The 19,119-nt window shown below is 41.8% G+C and overlaps 1 protein-coding gene across 1 annotated transcript in view; it reads right to left on the bottom strand.

The window, feature by feature from the left end:
- The window catches only part of ST8SIA1 (ST8 alpha-N-acetyl-neuraminide alpha-2,8-sialyltransferase 1), a 133,072-nt gene extending 116,779 nt beyond the window's left edge, over positions 1-16,293 (bottom strand). The window contains exon 1 of the mRNA XM_019738024.2: positions 14,683-16,293. Coding sequence (XP_019593583.1) covers positions 14,683-14,918 — 236 coding nt within the window. The 5' untranslated portion in view covers positions 14,919-16,293. The remainder of the gene's footprint in view (positions 1-14,682) is intronic.
- Positions 16,294-19,119: the final 2,826 nt, after the last annotated feature.

Here is a 19,119-nt window from a genome sequence, read left to right as displayed (position 1 = left end):
AGGTATGGCAGTGCATGTTTAGCTATAACACCAAAGGCACAATCCATGAAAGAAATAATTGATCAGCTGGGCTCCATTAAAATTAAAAACATCTGCTCTGTAAAAGACATTGTCAAGAGAATGAGAAGACAAGCCTGTAAAGGCACAGCTGATAAAGGACTGTTCTCTGAAATATGTAAAGAACTCTTAAAATTTAAAAAGGAAAAAAAAGAAACCTAATTTAATATGGGCAAAAGAAAAAAAGTGAACTCATAGATACAGAGAACAGATTGGTAGCTGCCAGAGGCAGGAGAGGGGTGTGACGTGGGTGTAGGAGGTAGAAAAAGTACAAACATCCAGTATTAAAATAAATAAGTCCTGGGGATATAACATGCGGCATGATGACTGTAGTTATAGTTAATAATACTGCACTGTATATTTGAAAGTCGCTGAGAGTAGATTTTTAAAGTTCTCATCACAAGAAAACTAACTTTATAACCATGTGTGATGATGGTGGTTGCTTAGACTTACTGTGGTGATCATTTCAGTTGATACAAATATTGAATCATTGTGTTTGTTATACACCTGAAAGTAATATAATATTATATGTCAATCAAATCTCATTGAAAAAAATAAGCCAAAGACCTTACAGACACCTCACCAGATGGCAAATAAGCATATGAAAAGATGCTGCACATCGTATGTCATCAGGAAAATGCAAATTAAAATGACAGTGAGATACCACCACACACCTACTAGCATGGCCAAAATCCAGAACACCAACAATACCAAATACTAGCGAGAATGTGGAGCAACAGGAACTCTCATTCATTGCTGGTGGGAATGCAAAATCATACAGCCACTTTGCAAGACTGTGTGGTGGTTTCTTACAAAAGTAAACATACTTTTACCATACAATCCAACAATCACACTCCTTGGTATTTCCCCAAAGGAGCTGAACACTTATGTTCACACAAATGTTTACAGCAACTTTGTTTATGATTGACAAAACTTGGAAGCAACCACGATGTCCTTCAGTAGGTGAATGGGTAAAGAAACTGGTACATACATACAACGGAATATTACTCAGTGTTAAAAAGAAATGAGTTATCAAGCCATGAAAAGTCATGGAGGAAACTTACATGCATATTATTAAGTGAAAAGTGCCAATTTGAAAAAGCTGCCTACTGGATGATTCCAGCCAAATGACATTCTGGAAAAGGCAAAACTATGGAGAGACTAAAAAGATCAGGGGTTTTTAGGGGTTAGGGGAGAGGGGAGTGATGAATAGGCAGAGAGCAGAGGATTCTTAGGGCAGTGAAACTACTCTGTATGATACTACGTATAATGATGGCTCCATGTCATTACACGTTTGTTCAAATCCATAGGATGTACAACACCAAGAGCGAACTCTAAGGTAAAATTATGGACTTTGGGAGACTATAACATGTCAGTGTAGGTTCATCCATTATAACAAATGTACAACTCTGATGGGGAATATTGGTAATGGGGGAGGGTATGCACGTGTGGGAGCAGAGACTATGTAGGAAATCTCTACTTTCCTCTCTGTTTTGCTGGGAACCTAAAACTGCTCTCAAAAATAAAGTCTGGAAAAAAAGGAAAAAAACAAGACCCGACCTGCCCTTGGGAACGTTTAAGTAGGAAGAAGGGAAACATGGGCCAGGAAGGAGGGTGGCTTCTAGAAGTCGAGGACAGCCTTCAGTTGGCAGCCAGCAAGGAAATGACAACATTCTCCATACAACCACAAGGAAGTGAATTCTGCCAACAACCCCTCTGTGGAAGGGAATGGATCCTCCTCTAGAGCTTCTGAAAAGAAATGCAGCCTGCTGACACTGACTTTAACCCACTGAGACCCATGTTAGACTCCTAGCCTACAGAAACGTAAAACAATAAATCTGTGTTGTTTGGCGGTAGTGGGGGAAGGACTATCTTATAGGGCTGCTATGATAATGTGAACATACATAAATTATTTAAAAGAGGGTCTGACACATAGTAAGCATTCATTAAATATAGCTCTCAGAACCACTTACAATCTAAATGGCCTTAGGCAAATAATTATAGCCTGTTTCTATGTAAAAAAAAAGTATAATGATATCTCCCTCATAGAGTATTTGTGAATGTTAAATGATAACACCATGTAAAGTGCCTAAAACAGTGCTTGGCATGTGGCAGACACAAAATAAATAACAACTAAATTACTAAAAATATCATCATCATTGTCTGAAAAACAGCTGATTTTAAAGTATAGGGTTAGACGGATATATTGTGCATGAAAGCATCTAGCATAGTGCTTGCACATAACTGGTGCTCAGTAAATGCTAATGAAATATGAATTTAATTTGCCATATTGCATCTCTATTTTAAAAGTCCAAAGAGGATGTTTTGGACTGCTTATAAATTATAAGCCTTGAAATCTGATACACCAAGAGCAATCTTCTGGCTTCTTTATAGGTTCCCTCCATTTGTTACAGGATATTCAGTGGAATCTAATGCTGGAATTAAGCCCAAAGCTGGAGAAATAGCTGCTAAATACTCCACATTCTAAGTTGAGAGAACCACTGGATATGTAGCGAGACCCACAGCAGGGCTTGAGGTAGGAGGTCTGATTAGCCATCCAGCCCCACTACCAAGACCAGTCCCAATCCTAGTCAACAAAAAAGAAAAACTGGGAGAGAGAGGACCCTGTTGAGAAGTAGAGATTCTTCCCTCCCCTGAAAAAGAGGGAACACCCAAGACACTCAGGACTAGGGGTACCTGGCCAGAGAGATATCATCCCCCAGCTAGACTCTGCTTAGCCAATACCTGTTGGGTGGCCCCCAAGTTTCCTGAACTGGGGGGAAAAAAAGGAAATGAGAAAGAATCTGCAGAAGAGTGACTCTAAAGGGGGAGGTGACAGTTGGAGACATTAATGGTTAAGCCTCCAAAATAGGGGGTGGGTGCTTGGATACCTTTTTGCAATGTGAAACCTTGAATCATCTGTTCAAGATGAACTGACCCAGTTGAGCATTTTGCTATTTCTGGGGCCCACAGGGATCCTTTCAAGAAACAGTGAACAATGATGGAGTTTTGTAAGGGCCCAAAACTTATCCAGGGGAAAGGTATAACAAAATGTGAGGGTTTTTTTTTTCCCTTCTATCTTGGAATTATGGTCATGGACAAAACAGAGACTAACATGGGCCAAGTGCCCCATCTTTTAAGTTCAGAAAGCTGCCAGAAGTCAGCACCAATCACCTCTCTACAGGTGTTCTAACTAGTACAAGACCAGAAAACCAGTCCAGCCACCACACAGGTGATTCATACTGGGGAAGGACTGAGAGGAGTGATCAGCCTTGGGAGTGCCATGTTTTGGGGGTGAAGCTATTGTCTGTCCACCCCTGTGGAGACTGGAGATAAGTGTTTTTCCTCCCCGCAGATACAGAGGGAAGACAGAGTCGGGGAGTTCCAAAATAATCACTTGTAAAGACTGTGAGGGTCTGCAATAAAGAGAAACAGACATTTTTTTTGTTTGTTTCCTTGGCTCATTTGCTGCACTGGCCCTGCGCTATCTAGAAAGGAAAACAGAAATGGAAAGAGATGGTGAAGAGAAGGGTAGGCAGTGAAAAATCCCTTTGGAGTGGCAAGGATGGCATGTTTACTAGTACTGCACCCTAGCAGGCTACCCAGCAGGCAAAGGAACCAGGACAATATGCCCTTACAGCATGTGGGCAGCCTGTCAGGGTTCACCTGAGAAGCTGCAATCACGGAGATAAAGGACTGTGAATATTCATGTATTCCCTGCCCAACGGGGAAGAAGCGGTGCCTGAAAGAGGGGAGTGGGGCTCTGCATCAGAGAATGCCCTTCTCACTTCCACTCAGAGCTGCTGGAGGTTCAAGCGGTACTGAAGGAAGCAGAACTGGTAGACCCAAGAGTTTTCATTGAGCTTTAAAATCAAGAACACTGAGCTAAATACCAGAATAAGATTGTCCCAATAATCAAGGCGGATGCAAATGGACAAAATCTGGCCAAGCTGGTCAGAGACCCATTAGAGTCATCAAGGTGAAGCAGGGATGGGGGTCAAGAGGTAGATTTGACAACACATAATTGAAGCAGTGACTAGGGAAAAATAAAATGACTTCGTGTTTTTACCAGAAAGTGAGACTGCCCAGCCCTCAGTGTCTTTGTCCTGTTTCCCACCATTCCCCTTCCTGATGAACAACCCCTCCTTCTCTCCCCTATATTATGGCAGGGGGGCTAGTTGGGTGGGGGTGTGCTGCTTACAAAGTCAGCAATCCCCATCCAAGCCTGCCTGCCTCTTGGTCTCTTTTATTCTCCTGGTAATTAAGCTTTGCTTCCCCCATGGACTCATGTATCTTTTAGCAGTGTTTTAAAGGGCTTTTCCTCTCTCACAGTTCACATGTTGCATAGGTTAACCAGAGCCAACAGATATAATACCACTAAACTGCACCAAGGCTTCTGGCCTCACAGTCACGATGTAGGCCAAACACTGAATGGACCACAGGAGGCATTTAGGGACTCTCTGGGCTGTCCCAAATCCAGAAATACACAGCTGAATTCTGAGAGTGAACTTAAACTTTGGCTTGTTTTCCCTCCATAAAAAGGGGTTGAGAGACTTTTTGGACACCAAAGCTGCTCCTGTAAATAATGTGTGCTATGTGCTTTTGTATGTCCTATGAGGGAAGGCCACGTCCTGCTGGCTAACCACTTTATTCTCAGCACCTATATGCCTGGTACCTAGAAGGCACTGAAGAGCTATTTCAGAGGAATGGATTATGACACTGAACAGATTATAACAAAAGACTGAATGGAGGAGTGCATAAATGAATATAGTAGTGAACATTGCATGGAATCTTAATATTAGGCAACAAATGAAATTAGCCCTGAGAGGTGTTCAGACAGCTGTAGACAGTCCTTTCAGGCAATCTAATTTTTTTTATTCCTATCATGAATGTGTAATAGGCACTTAGTACAACTGTGATGAGGGATCTAAAACAAATGCACAGGAAGTGAAGGACTTGGGGTAGAGATGACATAGCCCAACGTCAGCACAACCATCAACACTCAAGCTCCAAAAACCTAACCCAACAAAATACCATCACGGGATTTCTGTGCCTTTTTACCACGCCCTCACCCTCCACTCAGGTGGGTATGATCTGCTCCAGATGCAAGCCCACAGCTATTAATTATAGTAAATAGGAAAACAACTCTTAAAGTAATGGAGTCAGAAAATACCATTGTTTTATTTAAGATAGTTTTCTTTTTCCTTGAATTTTCTACCTTATCATGAAGGAAAAGCTCATTTTTCTTTTTAAATTGCAGTTTTATTTAATTGCTAAAGTCCTACAACAATGACGCAAAGGGTCCCACAAAGACACTGCCTTCTAACCGTAGATGAAACACTGTACTATTGATGGAGAGGAAAACCGTGACAGATAAAGTCACTGCTCAGGGCACTAAGTCAAAGCCTCATAGCGAGGTCTCCACAATGCTCAGTCAGGGGAGAGTCTGCCACTGTACTATCCAGTTGTATGGAAATCTGTCTTAGCTGCTTTGGCTTCTTGACAATTTGCTAAGAGGGATTTTATCACTCAATGTTAACAATTATTGTATGTCTGCTATGTATGCAGTAATCACTACTCACTCACAAACCTCAAATCTGCCCTTAGCCCAAAAGAAAGATTTTTTTATGAACAGCCAAAGAAACCAGTTTAAAGAATTGACGATAGGAAAAAAAAAGCTGGCAAGAAACTACTTTTAGAAATATATACTAAGATAAACAGATAAATATTTAACATGTATACACAAACATGTTCATCACATCATTATTTATAGCAGTGAGAAATTGCAACAATACAAATATCCAATAACAATGGATTAGTAAAATAAATTATTAGCTATCCTAACAAAGGAAAATCTTACAGCAATTGAACAGGGATGATGTAAATCTACATATACTGTTACCAGAAAAATATTCACAATGTACTGTCAAATTCATTATATTTTTGTTTTACCCACATGCACCCAGAGGCATGGAATGGTCTGGAAGAATATGCACCAAAATATTAGCAATGTTTATTTCTAGGTGATTAAATGTCAGTCATTTTTACAAATGAAAATAGCATTGCTCTTATCATTTAAATGCCAACTTTGTGAAAGTAGAACTCTTTAAAGAGACTTTGTGATTTCCGGTGTTCAGTATTTACCAAATATATGTGGAGAAATTTTTAAAGAAAAATTCTAACATGCAAATTTCGATATCTTTTTAAGGATCTTTTTGAAGAAAGTTGTTTGTTCCAATATGGCACTATTTTTTAACTCACTGTAAATAATTTTTTCCAAAATAAAAATCATAAAGCTATTTTATCACAAGCTTGAAAGTTAAAAATTACTTAATTTTATGAGAAAATGTTAAACATTGAGTGAATTAAAGAGGATATAAAACAATTTAGTAATACATACATATGCAGACAAATATGCACAAAAGAAACAGTGTTTACAATGAATATTTCTGAGAGATGAAATTATGAGTGGGTTTTTCCTCCTTTCTACTACATTTAAAATTTTTCTACAGTACCTACTACTTCCAAAATCAGACAAATAATAAGCACTCTAATTTTTTATAATAACATAAGGAACATAAAGTCACATATATATTGGTTGTATTGATAACTGAAGCAAGCACTTTGTTCAAAATGTTCTTTCTCATTACACTCACTTGGAAATCTCTGATAGTATACTCTGTTACTTAAGCCCTGAATAATGGAGAATGTGTAGCTCTGAATTCATTTCAGCCTCCTTCTGGCACCTAATTAAAGGAGTGACACAGCTCTTGTGGTCTTGGCTGCTTCCCTCTCACACAATGCTATAGCTAGCAGATAGTCGAACAGAAAGGGAAAAAAATCAATAGCTTTGAAACTCAGCATAATTATCTGAAACAGATAAGCTACAGCCCTTGAAACACTACATTACTCAATTTCTTACTGACTTAATTAATAACATTAGACTAGTCTATAAATTTTATAAAATCAGGAACCATGTCTTACTTTCCTCACTGTATCTCAGCATCTGCCTGGTACATACAGGCAGTTAGTAAATATGGATGAATGAATGAATTAATTAATAGGTAATTTATGGCCAGGCTCTGTTATCTTCCCTAAAATTCTGCTGATGGCTTTATAGCATCCTTATTACTAAAACTATAAAAAAAGAGGGTGTGTCATAAGGTCACATTTCATTGTTTTATATTCTATTACTGAAAATACAAGTAATAGGCATAGGATGTGTCCCAGGAAGCAACTTTTCTCATCATTATGGCTTAATAATTAGCGATTATTCAGTACCTAATCCTCTCAAGGTAAGTACTGCCCAGAAAGGCCAAGTAAATTTTTCAAGGTTACAAAGTTAATAAATAACAAAACCAAGATAACAACCTGATTCTCTGGGGCCCCAAAGTCCAGACTCTTTCTAGGTAGGAACAAGCATTCTGTCATCTCACCCAGTCAGGTGAGAATGGCTATGGATTCTACACTAATTATCTCACTTAATTATCATCATAACCCTATGAAGTGGGTCAGCATATTATACCATTTTTCAGATGACAAAACAGATAAACAGAGATTAAGCAGCTCGCTCAAGGCCGCACAGCTCTCAGTAGAGCCAAAATAGAATGAAAAGCTAAAAAGTATTGTTGATAGAAGTCTATCAACTCTGTCATAACATACATAGTCAGCATCACTTCCAAGATGATTTACAACTTTGTCAAAAGACAAACTGGCCATACTCTCCACTAACATATATACTTATTCAATCGATCCAACTAGTTTCCTAAACCCTCCTCTCCAAAATGAAGACAATTAGGCTTCCAAGATGCAAAAAACCACCCCATCTGCAAAGCAGAGGACAAAAGTACAAATGTTTCTAAATATTTAAAAGTTATCATCAAATCAACAAACATAAAAAATATATTCCATCCTCCTGTCCTTTTCCCTGGACAAATATACCTGCATAACAACCTAGAATGCCAGATTCAAATTTGGGCTCCTCAGACTCCAGGAAGTTTGGTGCTACTAGACATGACAACACAGCGAGAGCCCCCCAAGTGTACATGTGAACCGCACAGTCCCATATCCAAGTTCCTTCCACAGCCTTCCCCTCCCGCCAAGACCTGTTCTTTGGCCATCCCTCGAGCCTAGGAGTGCACACAGCAGTGGGGCAAAGTCACCCTCAGGATGAGAGGTGGGGAAAACGCCTCCACACAGGTAGGCAGGCTATAGAAGTGGGCATGGGTCGTTTGGGCAGAGAATTCCAGGGTCTACAAAAGCCTCATTGATGCCCTGCCTTGTTAAGAAGGACTGAGACCAGAGGACCAGTGAGGTCCCCAGAAAGTAGGGCACAGAGCTCGGACTCCTCTTGCCAGAGTTAAGGGGAACACTGATGAGAACCCTAGCCAGCTCTCACACAAGCTTTCAATAGAGGCAGCTGGTTATAGTCAATCTCCCACAAAGCATCCCCTCTCCTTACCTTTCTCTAACTAAGACCTGGCCATCCATCAAAGTACAATTCATTCACTCTTCTTCCAGTAGTCAAAGCATTTATAGTTTGTAGTTTCCAAATTTGTCTCTTAATTGCATGATATTTGGTGAGTTTTTAAAATCTTATCAACTGGATTAGTTTTGTTTGTCTAAAGCAGTGGTTCTCAACCAGGGCGATTTTGCCCCCCAGGAGACATGTTGCTAAGTCTGGAGACATATGTGTTTGTCTCATTTAGTGGACAGAGGCCATGGATGCTGCTAAACATTCTACAACATAAGGGACAACCCTTCACAATGAAGAACTATCCAGCCCAAAATGTTAGTAGTGCTAAGACCAGGAAACTGCTCTAGAGTAAGAACTCTCTGAGAATAGAGAGGCTGTCATTTACTCCTTTGATCCTCACATGGCTGAGTGCTGGACCTCATTAAGTCTTTGTTGCCTGGCTATCTGGTCCCACACCTTTCTAAAACATTCATTCATGCAGTAATTCAAAAATTAGTGTGCCAGGAACTGTGCTCAGCTCTGGGAATGCAAATATGAATGAATCAGCAGAAAAGGCAACCACCTACTACTGTTAATACGTCATGAAAAATGCATGCATCACTAGCAGATATTTGTACTTGTGTAGTTTTCTATTCATTATGCCTCCCCTCCTTAGCCTATAAATTTCAAGAATGTAAGTTCACTGTTATAGTTCCAGTATCTTCCACAGTAATAGTGGTAGACACATAGTGGTAGCTATTTTGGATAAATGAAAGAAATGCAAGAACATCCACACGGTGTTTTTTTAAAAGCAGAAAGGAGAAGTATCTAACACAGCATGGGGAGCAATGAAGGAGTAAGGGAAACTGCCTTGAGAAGAGCTAACATGGATTAAGCACGAATTATATTCCAGAAACAGTTCTAAGCATTTTCCACACATCTATTCTAATGCTCACAACAATCCTACCAGATGACACACGTTACAGATGAGAAACACGGGCAATGCAGGCTGACCTGCTGAAGAATACAGCAAATGGTGGGATCAGGATTTGAACATAGCTAACTTTGGAATCTTTGCTCTTAACCACTAGACTGCACAGTCAAGAGACGAGTAAGACTTGGCCAGGTGAGGAGCAAGAGGTGAGGACTCGAAGGAAAGCATTCTAAGTAGAGGGAACGATACAAGCAAAACCAGCACAGCCTGACTTATTTCAGGAACTCTAACCCTTACCAATATAACTAAAGCATAAAAAGGAAAACTGATGAAAGATAATGCTAGAGAAGTAATCGTGGCCAGATCCTAAGAGACATATACAGCAATGCTTCATGTATCCAAGATTATCAGGGAAGAAGCACAAAGCTTTTAATCAAATAGCTCTGGGTTGAAAAGCCAACCCCATCATTTTGTTAAAAGATTTCTCTGAGCATTTATTTCCTTATCTGAAAAAGAAATAACATACAAATATCTACTTTAATAAGTAGCTGTGGGAAAAATGTTAACAAACATAAGAACTAAGAACCAGGCCTGGTACATTTTTTTGTGTCCAATAAATGTTAATAATTTAATTTTGCAATTGTGGTTATTGCTAATCAACTTTTCTCACATTTATAAATCCGCAACGTAATTGAAGCTTATTTTCTCAAGCACTACAACTTACTGAACCATCTTTTTCCTTATCTGATTGTAAAGTGAATTCTACAAATCCCCCAACCTAACAAACATGAAACTTACATCTCATATCTACAGACAGCTGCACCTGTCCCAACCTCTCTACCACCTCCAGCGCCCTTTTGCAGCCAACGGCACAGCTGTGGAAATACCTGAAACTTCTTGTATCCCTAGATTTAAAAATAGGGACATAAAGATAGAACTGCTTAGAATAGTGTTTCATTCAGAATTTGAGAAAGGAAAAAGGAACATAGCTGCTTAGAGTGATGATTACCACCCAGTGAATAGACAGGATTTTCAAAGCATTTTGGTGTGTTGTCCCCTATCCCCAAATCCACCAGTAGCCGTGATGTGCCATCTCTGCTAATGGCTAGCTAGCCCATGGCCAGTGCCCTTGGATACTTGATGTTTGTTCATGTCTCCTGAGCTACACTTTAAGCCCATCTTAAGACTGTGAGCTGGCTTCCACCTACCTCCCAGTCTACCTTTCTACTATGTTGTCCGTGGGCCACTTACTAACTTTCCACACAGGGAGCACACCAGGCACTTCCAAATTTCCCTGCTTTGGCCTTTGCTGTTGTGTCTGCCTGGAGCATCCTCCTGCCTCACCTCCCAGTACTGCTACTCCATCTTACCATCCTTCAAGGCTTAGTACAAAAATGACCTCTTCTCTGATTTCCCTCCTTCTGACAAAATGAAATGCCACGTTCTGCAAACTTCCCCAGCATTTTGCTTATTTACAGTTACAACGACCATGTACTAAACAGAGGTATGTGGCGAGCACCATTGTAGGTGCTTTCTGTATGCTATCATGTCAGTTTCACTACAAACTTTTAAGAAATAATTATAAACCCCATCTTACAAATGGAGAACCTGAAGCTCTGAGTTGAGCTTACCAATAATCACACAACAAGAAAGGGACACAGCCAGAATTCCAGCCATGTTCTGAGTCCCCAAATCCATAGCTTTTCACTCTGCAATGTTGCCTCTCTTTGATGGCCCTATTTCCAGTTGGTTAATTATAGACATATATACCTGTCCCATGGGATTACAGAAAACCCCTTGATGATAGGGACCAGGGTATGCTGATCTTTATAAATGTGGATAATAATGCACTCATTTATACAAGGTTCTTAGGAGAAGTAAAAGAGACAATATATTTAAAGCACTTAGCATAGTATCGTGCAAATAATAAGCACCAAATAGTTTGTTAGTTTTCTTGTTGTTGTTGCTGTTGTTACCGTGTCAGGTACCAAGAATCAAGCCTTGCACATAGATCCTGAGCTGAAGTTTATTTCTGAGAAGCAACTGAAATGGGTAAGGACCTCATGGAAGAGACAAATGCTACTTTTACTTTGCATTTCCCCATAGTATTTGACTATTGAATCAGAAGCAACAAGAGTCGCATAGTAACTTTCTTGTTTCTATGCTAGGGTCAATTGATTTCTGTATCTTTCTACCGTCAGGAGGATGTTAGGAGAGCTTCCTAGTTAGTTCAAAAGTTTTGCAGCATTGTTACTTTTTTGCTGCCCTCTCCTATTGGATTTGTGAAGGTTCCCCTCTGAGAGGTCAATACTTAACAAGTTCTGAGCTAGAAGAAAACCACAAAATTTTACAAAAGTAAAATGGAAATACAAAGGGCAAAATGTATTCTAAAATTCTGGTGCTTACAAACATAGTGAAACACTTTCTTTCATCCTCATAGCACTTAACAGTACTTTAAATCATATTTGTCTACTCGTTTGTTTTTGTCAGTCGCCCCCTAGCAGGAGGTAAACTGTCTGAGAGGAAGCAATCTGTCCATCCTGTTCACTGCTTTCCCGCAGGGCCTAAGTCATACCTAGTATACAGCAGTAGTCACATATTAGTCGATTGATCACATTTATATGTACATATGAATATATATATATGTCCATGACATTATTCCATGGTTTATGAATAAATGTGAATATATCCCTACAAGTAAGTGCATAGTGTACATTTATGTACATATATTTGTGTAGAATATATTTCAAACTGGAAAATGCAGATACCTGTTTGCCAAACTTGGATCTCCTGAACATAATAAAGGCTTCTGGCTGAACTTTCTACTATTATTTAACAAACATACACTACTACCTACATACTAACAATTCAGATGGTAAAAAATGGATTTTATTAAACATGAAGAGTTGAAATTTTTTTTTTTACTTAACAAACTATAATACTTTTACCTTTTTAAACCCCTCGTCCCTGTTCATTAGCTTAAGTGCGAGGGGTATAAGAGAAGGAGGCAGACTATAGACCAATAAATTTTCTCTACAAATTTGGCAGGTAAAATGTTCCAAATTCGTATGGGCTGGCAGGATGTCCTTATTTAAGTTGTAACATATGCAGAAAATTATAACAATTATAGTAACACCATGGACTAGGTAAATGTGCCACACACTTAGCATCAGTTTCTTTTTTATTATTTAAACCTTATACCAACCCTGAAAGGTTGGTGTTATTACCCCATTTATAAATTAGGAAACTAAGACTTAAAGAGATAGAGTAACTTGCCAAAGATACTCTACTGTTTATCCAGTCATGGCACAGTCTGAAAACTCAGGGTTCTACTCTGAAACCCAAACTCTTTTCAGTAAGCAACAATGCCTCCTACACAGTGTTATAGACACTAACTTTGAGGGATATGTGTTTAGGCAGTTTTTGTAGTATGTGCATTTTAATAAGTAATTCTCTGCACGTAGAGACTAGACCAAATGACAGCCAAACACACTGAAGATTACCCCAGGCTACAGACAGCAAAGGGCAAATGTGTCTCCACAACTATCAGTCTGTGTTTCTCAGAATATGGAGCATTTTCCACTTGATTACATCCTTCAAAAGAAATTTATTTTCTAACAGAGCTTCATTATTCCTCCTCCTATACAAAACAGAAATGGACTTTCACTGCAAACCAATGGGAAGTTCTTAACTCATTTCCTTATATTACTTGAAGTGAATGTGCTTTCTGTCTTCAGAGAAAAGAATTGCTGGACGCATGCTATGCCTTTGGGATGCTTTTGAGTCCAACAATCAATGTTGTGGAGGTGAGAGATTAGTCCTTATATACTTTTAAGGGGAGTGGGGTTATTTTAAACTCAACGAGAGGAGAATTCTAAAAAAAGAGAGAAAAAAAGGAAAGGCTTCCCTCCCAGTTTAGAGAAGAATTCAGATACCTTTTCCTGAAAGAATTGACTATTATTTCTTAGACCTTCTTTTCAGGAGCAGGCCTGAGATGGGGAGGGAAACCACATGTTTTAAAAGCTTTTTTTAATTTATAGATATTTCTGATCATTTGTAACTAACAGTAATGAGGAACATTTAAATTGCCTCTCACCTGCCCATATAATACTTGGGAAGATCCTATGCAGAGCAAAGGAAAGCACCCCCACCCAGACCACTCCAATCACAGGAGGCACCAACTACAGCATCATCAGCCCCAGGGACTGAAGGTGAAAGGGACGCCTGGCAGAGGTGGAAGCACAGGTGTGTCACCCAACCTGCCCAGGGAAGCGGAAAGGAAGGGAAAGCAGCTCTGCCTTTCCTCCAATCCACACACAACCCCTGCTGCCAAGAACTTATTTTTGGACACTTAAACTGAAATTCCCAGAAAGGAAGGGAAACTACAATGTCTGAGTGATACTCAGAGTTCTGGTATCCAACCTGGTTTTAGTTTTTTGTTTTCTGATATCAAGACCCTTCCTAAATCACATCTCCCATCCTTTGGAAGGGATCCAGTCTAAGCTAAGAGAAAGATCTGGGAGCTTTAGAGCTTTTGTGATGAAGATTCCAGCTGTGACACTTCAAAGATACATGACCTTGGGGAAGTACCTCATCTTTCTGAAGACTCAGTTTTGTGGTTGGTAAAATGGGATTAATATCTGTTATTAGAAAGCTGTTGAGGCTTCAACATAAAAATCACTCAGTACCCAGCTCTTATAGGGCATCCAGAAGTGTCCTGTGTTTGTTAAGGGCACATTGCACAAAGCAGCAGATGCTGGCTGCGTGCTCATGTTTCCACTGCCCAAGACTTGCCCATACTCCCTCATTAGTGATTTATGTTACCAACCACTCACCTAACCTCATTAAGATGCCGCTTACCGGCTTCTAGTGTCCTGTATCTTCAAAAGTCTGCTGAGCCCAGAGATAAATTCTCATTAAGTGCAAGGGACAAAGTTGCCTGGGTTCCCCTTCCCACCGGGAATCAGTAAACCGTTGAATACAAATCAGGCCAGGGCAGAAACACGTGTGCAGGCTTTTTACATTGACGAAACAGGTGTCTGCACATCTTTTGAGGTAAGGGGTGGGAAAGGACCCCTGACTACTGTCTGCTGTTTGGGAATGGACAGGAAGGGGAGTAGGACAAGAAAGACTGCACGAAAGATGCCTCTGCGAGGCGGTCCTCACTGGTGACCCTGTCCTCGGCGCAGTGGGAAGAAAGGACACGAGTGGGGAGAAGCCGCGAGAACAGGAATACCTGAAGAGTCTGGCCGCCGTCTGGTTCCTCCTCCACGCTGTGCCCTGTTGTAGCACCCCCTGCACGATCTCCTTCTCGTTGGGCAGCCGATAGACCGGGAAGATGTAGAGCCAACAGAGAACCACGACACAGAGGGCACTGGCTCCAACTGGCAGCCGGGTCCGTGGGAACTTCCACGCCAGGATGGCCATGGCCCCTCTAGAGGTGTGTCGTCGGGCCCTCCCGCAGGGGTTCATCTCAGCCCCGAGGTCCCGGGGGGCACGGGCCAGAGCCTCAACACAACTCTAAGCGAAGTGGCAGCGGAGGGCGTCCCCACTGCCGGCCCCCCATGCACACACACCTTTCTCTTTCTTGCTTTCACTCGCACTCACGCTTCTTCAGACCCCACAGCCCCAAAGGTCAGAGCAAGGATTTTTTTTTTTAATGCAACTTTTTCAAGAGGAAGTAGCTGGGGGCAAGTCACGAGCTATGGGCCATGGTCGCTTCCCCTGCAGAAGGCGGGCACTGAAGTCTCTGTGAGCGAGGAGAGCGGCGGCGGTGAGTCGCTCTCGCCAGTTCTGCAGCATCACGGTCGCCCTCCGCGTGGGTCCGGGGAGAGGCTCGGCTCCCTCCCAGACACTCAGTCCGCGGCGTCCCCTTCTGAGAGATGCTCCTGCGCCCTTCGCCGCCTCTCCCCGCCTCCCGCGCCGCTGCGCAGCCAGGCACCCTCCCCAGACGCGCTCTCCGCGCCGCGCCAAGTCCTTGGAAATTTCCACGGTGGCCCGGGACCGCTATCCTGCGCCGGGCTTCTCCGCCTCGCCAGCCAGGACCCTCGCTCCCCACCCCTCCGGGAGAAGAAAAGAACTCGCTCTCATCAGTTAATTCAGCAGCGCGCTGCAGCCTTCCGCTGCTCCCCGGACTTCGCAGACAAACGCCCGGGGATTGGTGGAATTCAAGGTCCCCCTCACTCCCCCACCCGCAAAATTGCCTCCTTCAACCCGTTCAGATCCGCGACGCTCAGCTGGAGCGTGCGGGCCTCTCTCTCCCGCCCTTGTTCTCTGGAGATAGAGGTAAACAATAAAAAATAAGCTCTCCCCCCCCGCAAAACATATATATCCCTGAGTGTGGCAGAGACTGGCTGATAACCTGGCCCTTCAACACGAAGCCTGCGTGCAGGAACTATCACCCGGCCGCCGTCACCCTGGTCCCTCAGTAAATGGTTGGTTATTAACCCGCAGTGAGAGGCTAGGAGGCCAACGGAGATTTATCCCTTCCTGGGCCCCCACCCCCATTACCAGGTCCCGGAGCCGCGGCTCCAGCCGCCACCGTGTGTGTGTGTGTGTGTGTGTGTGAGCGCGCGCACGCGCGCGCGGGCACACACACACCGACGATCACGACCCGCACACGCGCGCACGAGGAGGTGCGCGCACCCGGGGTCCTCCGCCTCGCCTCCGCCCTGCGGGGAAAGACGCTGATGCATCCAGATGTGCTGGCAGCTGGTGTCCAGGCACGCAAACCTCAGGACGTGACAGTGCGTTGGAGGCGCGTTCGCCTCCTCCGCATTTTAGATTAAAAGGCTGTTGTTCCTATACCTCTTCTTGCTCCACCGACTAGTTCATTGCAATCCCGACCTTGGAAAAGCACCATCCGCCTGGACCCGCGGAGTCCAGGGACCCACTGTTAGCCATTTATTCTTGCCTTGGCGGCTGATGCAAGCTTGGGTACCTCCTAGTGGTTGCCTGTTCTATTTGCTTAAGCATCTCGTCTAGCATAAAGTGGGCAAGGACAAAGAAGAAACGCGGCAGCCTACAGATCGGGTTGGCTTAGTCTTCACGAAACCAAAGCTAAGGCGGTAGCTCCATTTGCTCAGCCGACCATGCTACAGTGTCCAGCGCAATCGAAATGCTATATGGTCTAGTATCATTCTCCAGCATCTTTCTCCACTAAGAAGTGGAACTTGGGAAGTTGATAGAAAGTTACTTACCAAACAAATAAACAACCGTGGTAGTCTCATTCTTCCAACATTACTATGCTCTCTTAGAAAAATGGCCCTGAAGGGCAGCAAAGTTTGCAACCCTCAAATATGACTCTTTGGGGTATTGATTATTTTAAGTTGGTTATTTTTCAGGCCCAGGAGGCTTAGGAAGAACCTTTGACCCTCCCTCTAACTGCTAAAAGAATTTAAGATGAAAGGCCTATTCCAGGCTCCAGGAAGAAACTATCAGCGATAACTGTAGTTTAATCTGAACTAGGTGTGGCAGGCAGGGAGGAGCCTTTGTGTCCCATTGCATCTAGATGTCCCAGTAAACATTTGCTTACTACACAGCAACACTTTTCATCTCTCTGTGAAGTGCCTTACTTTCCTTTCAAGTCCCAGACTCCTACCTCCTTGTGCTTAGTCCAGAATGGCATTTATACCTCATTTTGTCTTACAGTCTGGAATTTTCATGCTTATGTGAATTCCCGTGTATTAAATTTTGTTTTCTCCTGTTAATCTACCTTATGTCATTTTAGTTATTGGACTAGCCTTAAGGACTAAGAAAGGAAGGGGAGAATTTTCCCCTCCCCACAACACACTGCCCCCCACCCACAAGCATGCTCCAGAAATCTCTCCTACTTAGGTAAATCAGTAGTAGACAGGGGAAACCCTGAAATTCCAAACTTACATCTTACCACAGTGGAACCTAGTAAAGATTCTTTGAAATGAAGATCACCTGAAGCCCTGCAAAGTAACTAATCCACCCTCTTCTGTTCTGGAAAGAGGGGAAGATGGAAGCAGGAAAGCTTTCCTATAGCAGCCAGGGCTGTGGATAAATCATCTGCCTTCTTTGTTCCTATCATTTAAATAAAACACAAACCACTCTAATTTTTCTTTTCTTTCCCAAGTCCAAGGGATACTTGCGGAGTAAATAACAAATAAATAAGCCAACAACCAAAAATTAGACCTATTGCAGTTATGATGGAGCTATGTAAATGTTGCCCAATTTAACCTCATAAAAATGTATCAAAGTCATGCTTTAAGTCAAGAGCCTTCTATGATGCAATGTGCTGTTTTTCCTTCTTCTGAAAACTGAAATTATTTTAACCATTGTCAAATCTTGCCTCACCCTACAGTCCAACCTCATTCCCTGCTTTTCCTTAGTATGAACACTGAATCCAATCAGGTCCTTCCCTTTCCAAGTCACACAGGCATCACTTTTATCACTGTGTTTTGTGGCACACCTTCTTTTTTCCACAGCATGTCTTTTTTCTCCCTCCGCATAAATCCAGTGCATCATCCAAGGCCAACCCAAATGGCTAGGCATTTCTCCCTCCATGTGTTCCCAGACCAACTAAAACATAGGTTTCATGGGGTAGGAACTCAATAAATGTTTGTGCTTTCTGCTCCTGTTCCCTTTGACCTCCTGCTCTGAAGTTCTATCGTATTTGCTGTCTCTGACAAATGATTAAACACTAAATTGTGTTACTATTAAATTGATGCAAAAGTAATTGCAGTTTAAAAAGTTAAAAATATTTGCAAAAACCAAAATTACTTTTGCACCAACCTAATAGCTTTTTTAATAGGTAACTTGTCTCAGCAACTGGGCAGTAAGAGTATTTGGTCTCATATCAAATGACAAGCCTGTGCTTTTGATCCAAATGAGGACTCCATATGACATGATCACGTCTGAGGGAAGAGTAGGAACAATATTCTACATTTTCTTCATATGCCTCCAAGTACCAACTAAGGTTTGAGCACACACATATTCAACAAATAATTGTTGCTTGATTGTTTGCTTGATAAATTTGAGGGCCTCAGACTTATTCAGGCTGTTCCTAAAGCAGTGCTGTTTAAGAAAAAGTATAGTTACCAGAGGGTAAGAGGGGTGAAGGATGGGAGATGAGGGTAAGGGGGATCAAATATATGGTGATGGAAGGAGAACTGACTCTGGGTGGTGAACACACAATGGGATTTATAGATGATGTAATACAGAATTGTACACCTGAAATCTATGTAATTTTACTAACAATTGTCACCCCAGTAAATTTAAAAAAAATCTACTAGGAAAAAAAAAAGAAAGAAAGAAAATGTATAAACTCCCATGGTTTGTTTTAAATAAAATATTTCACCCGATATTTAGCAATGTGGGTTATATGACTTTTAGTAGATAATCTAGGTATATTCTTTTATGTTTCTGCATCTGCAGATACATACAGTGTTTTCTCAGGGACTAAACAACTTTTAAAACTCTGTAAATATTTATTTACTGAACTAGTACATATGATGTGCAAAGCTACTTTATACCGTAAGTAAATTGATGGACAGAACTTTTGTGACATCAGAGTTGTAGTGAAAGCCTGTGTCAGAGACAGAACCACCACAGAATAGAAACCATGGAGAAGAGGAAAAGAAGCACCTTTCATTGAAAAGTTGAGAAAGAATAAGATCTGGAAAGATGATCAGAGGAAATAGGACAC

Source organism: Rhinolophus sinicus, linkage group LG02, assembly GCF_036562045.2.
Source record: "Rhinolophus sinicus isolate RSC01 linkage group LG02, ASM3656204v1, whole genome shotgun sequence".
Lineage (NCBI taxonomy): Eukaryota > Metazoa > Chordata > Mammalia > Chiroptera > Rhinolophidae > Rhinolophus > Rhinolophus sinicus.
This window is presented reverse-complemented; position numbering and strand designations above follow the sequence as displayed.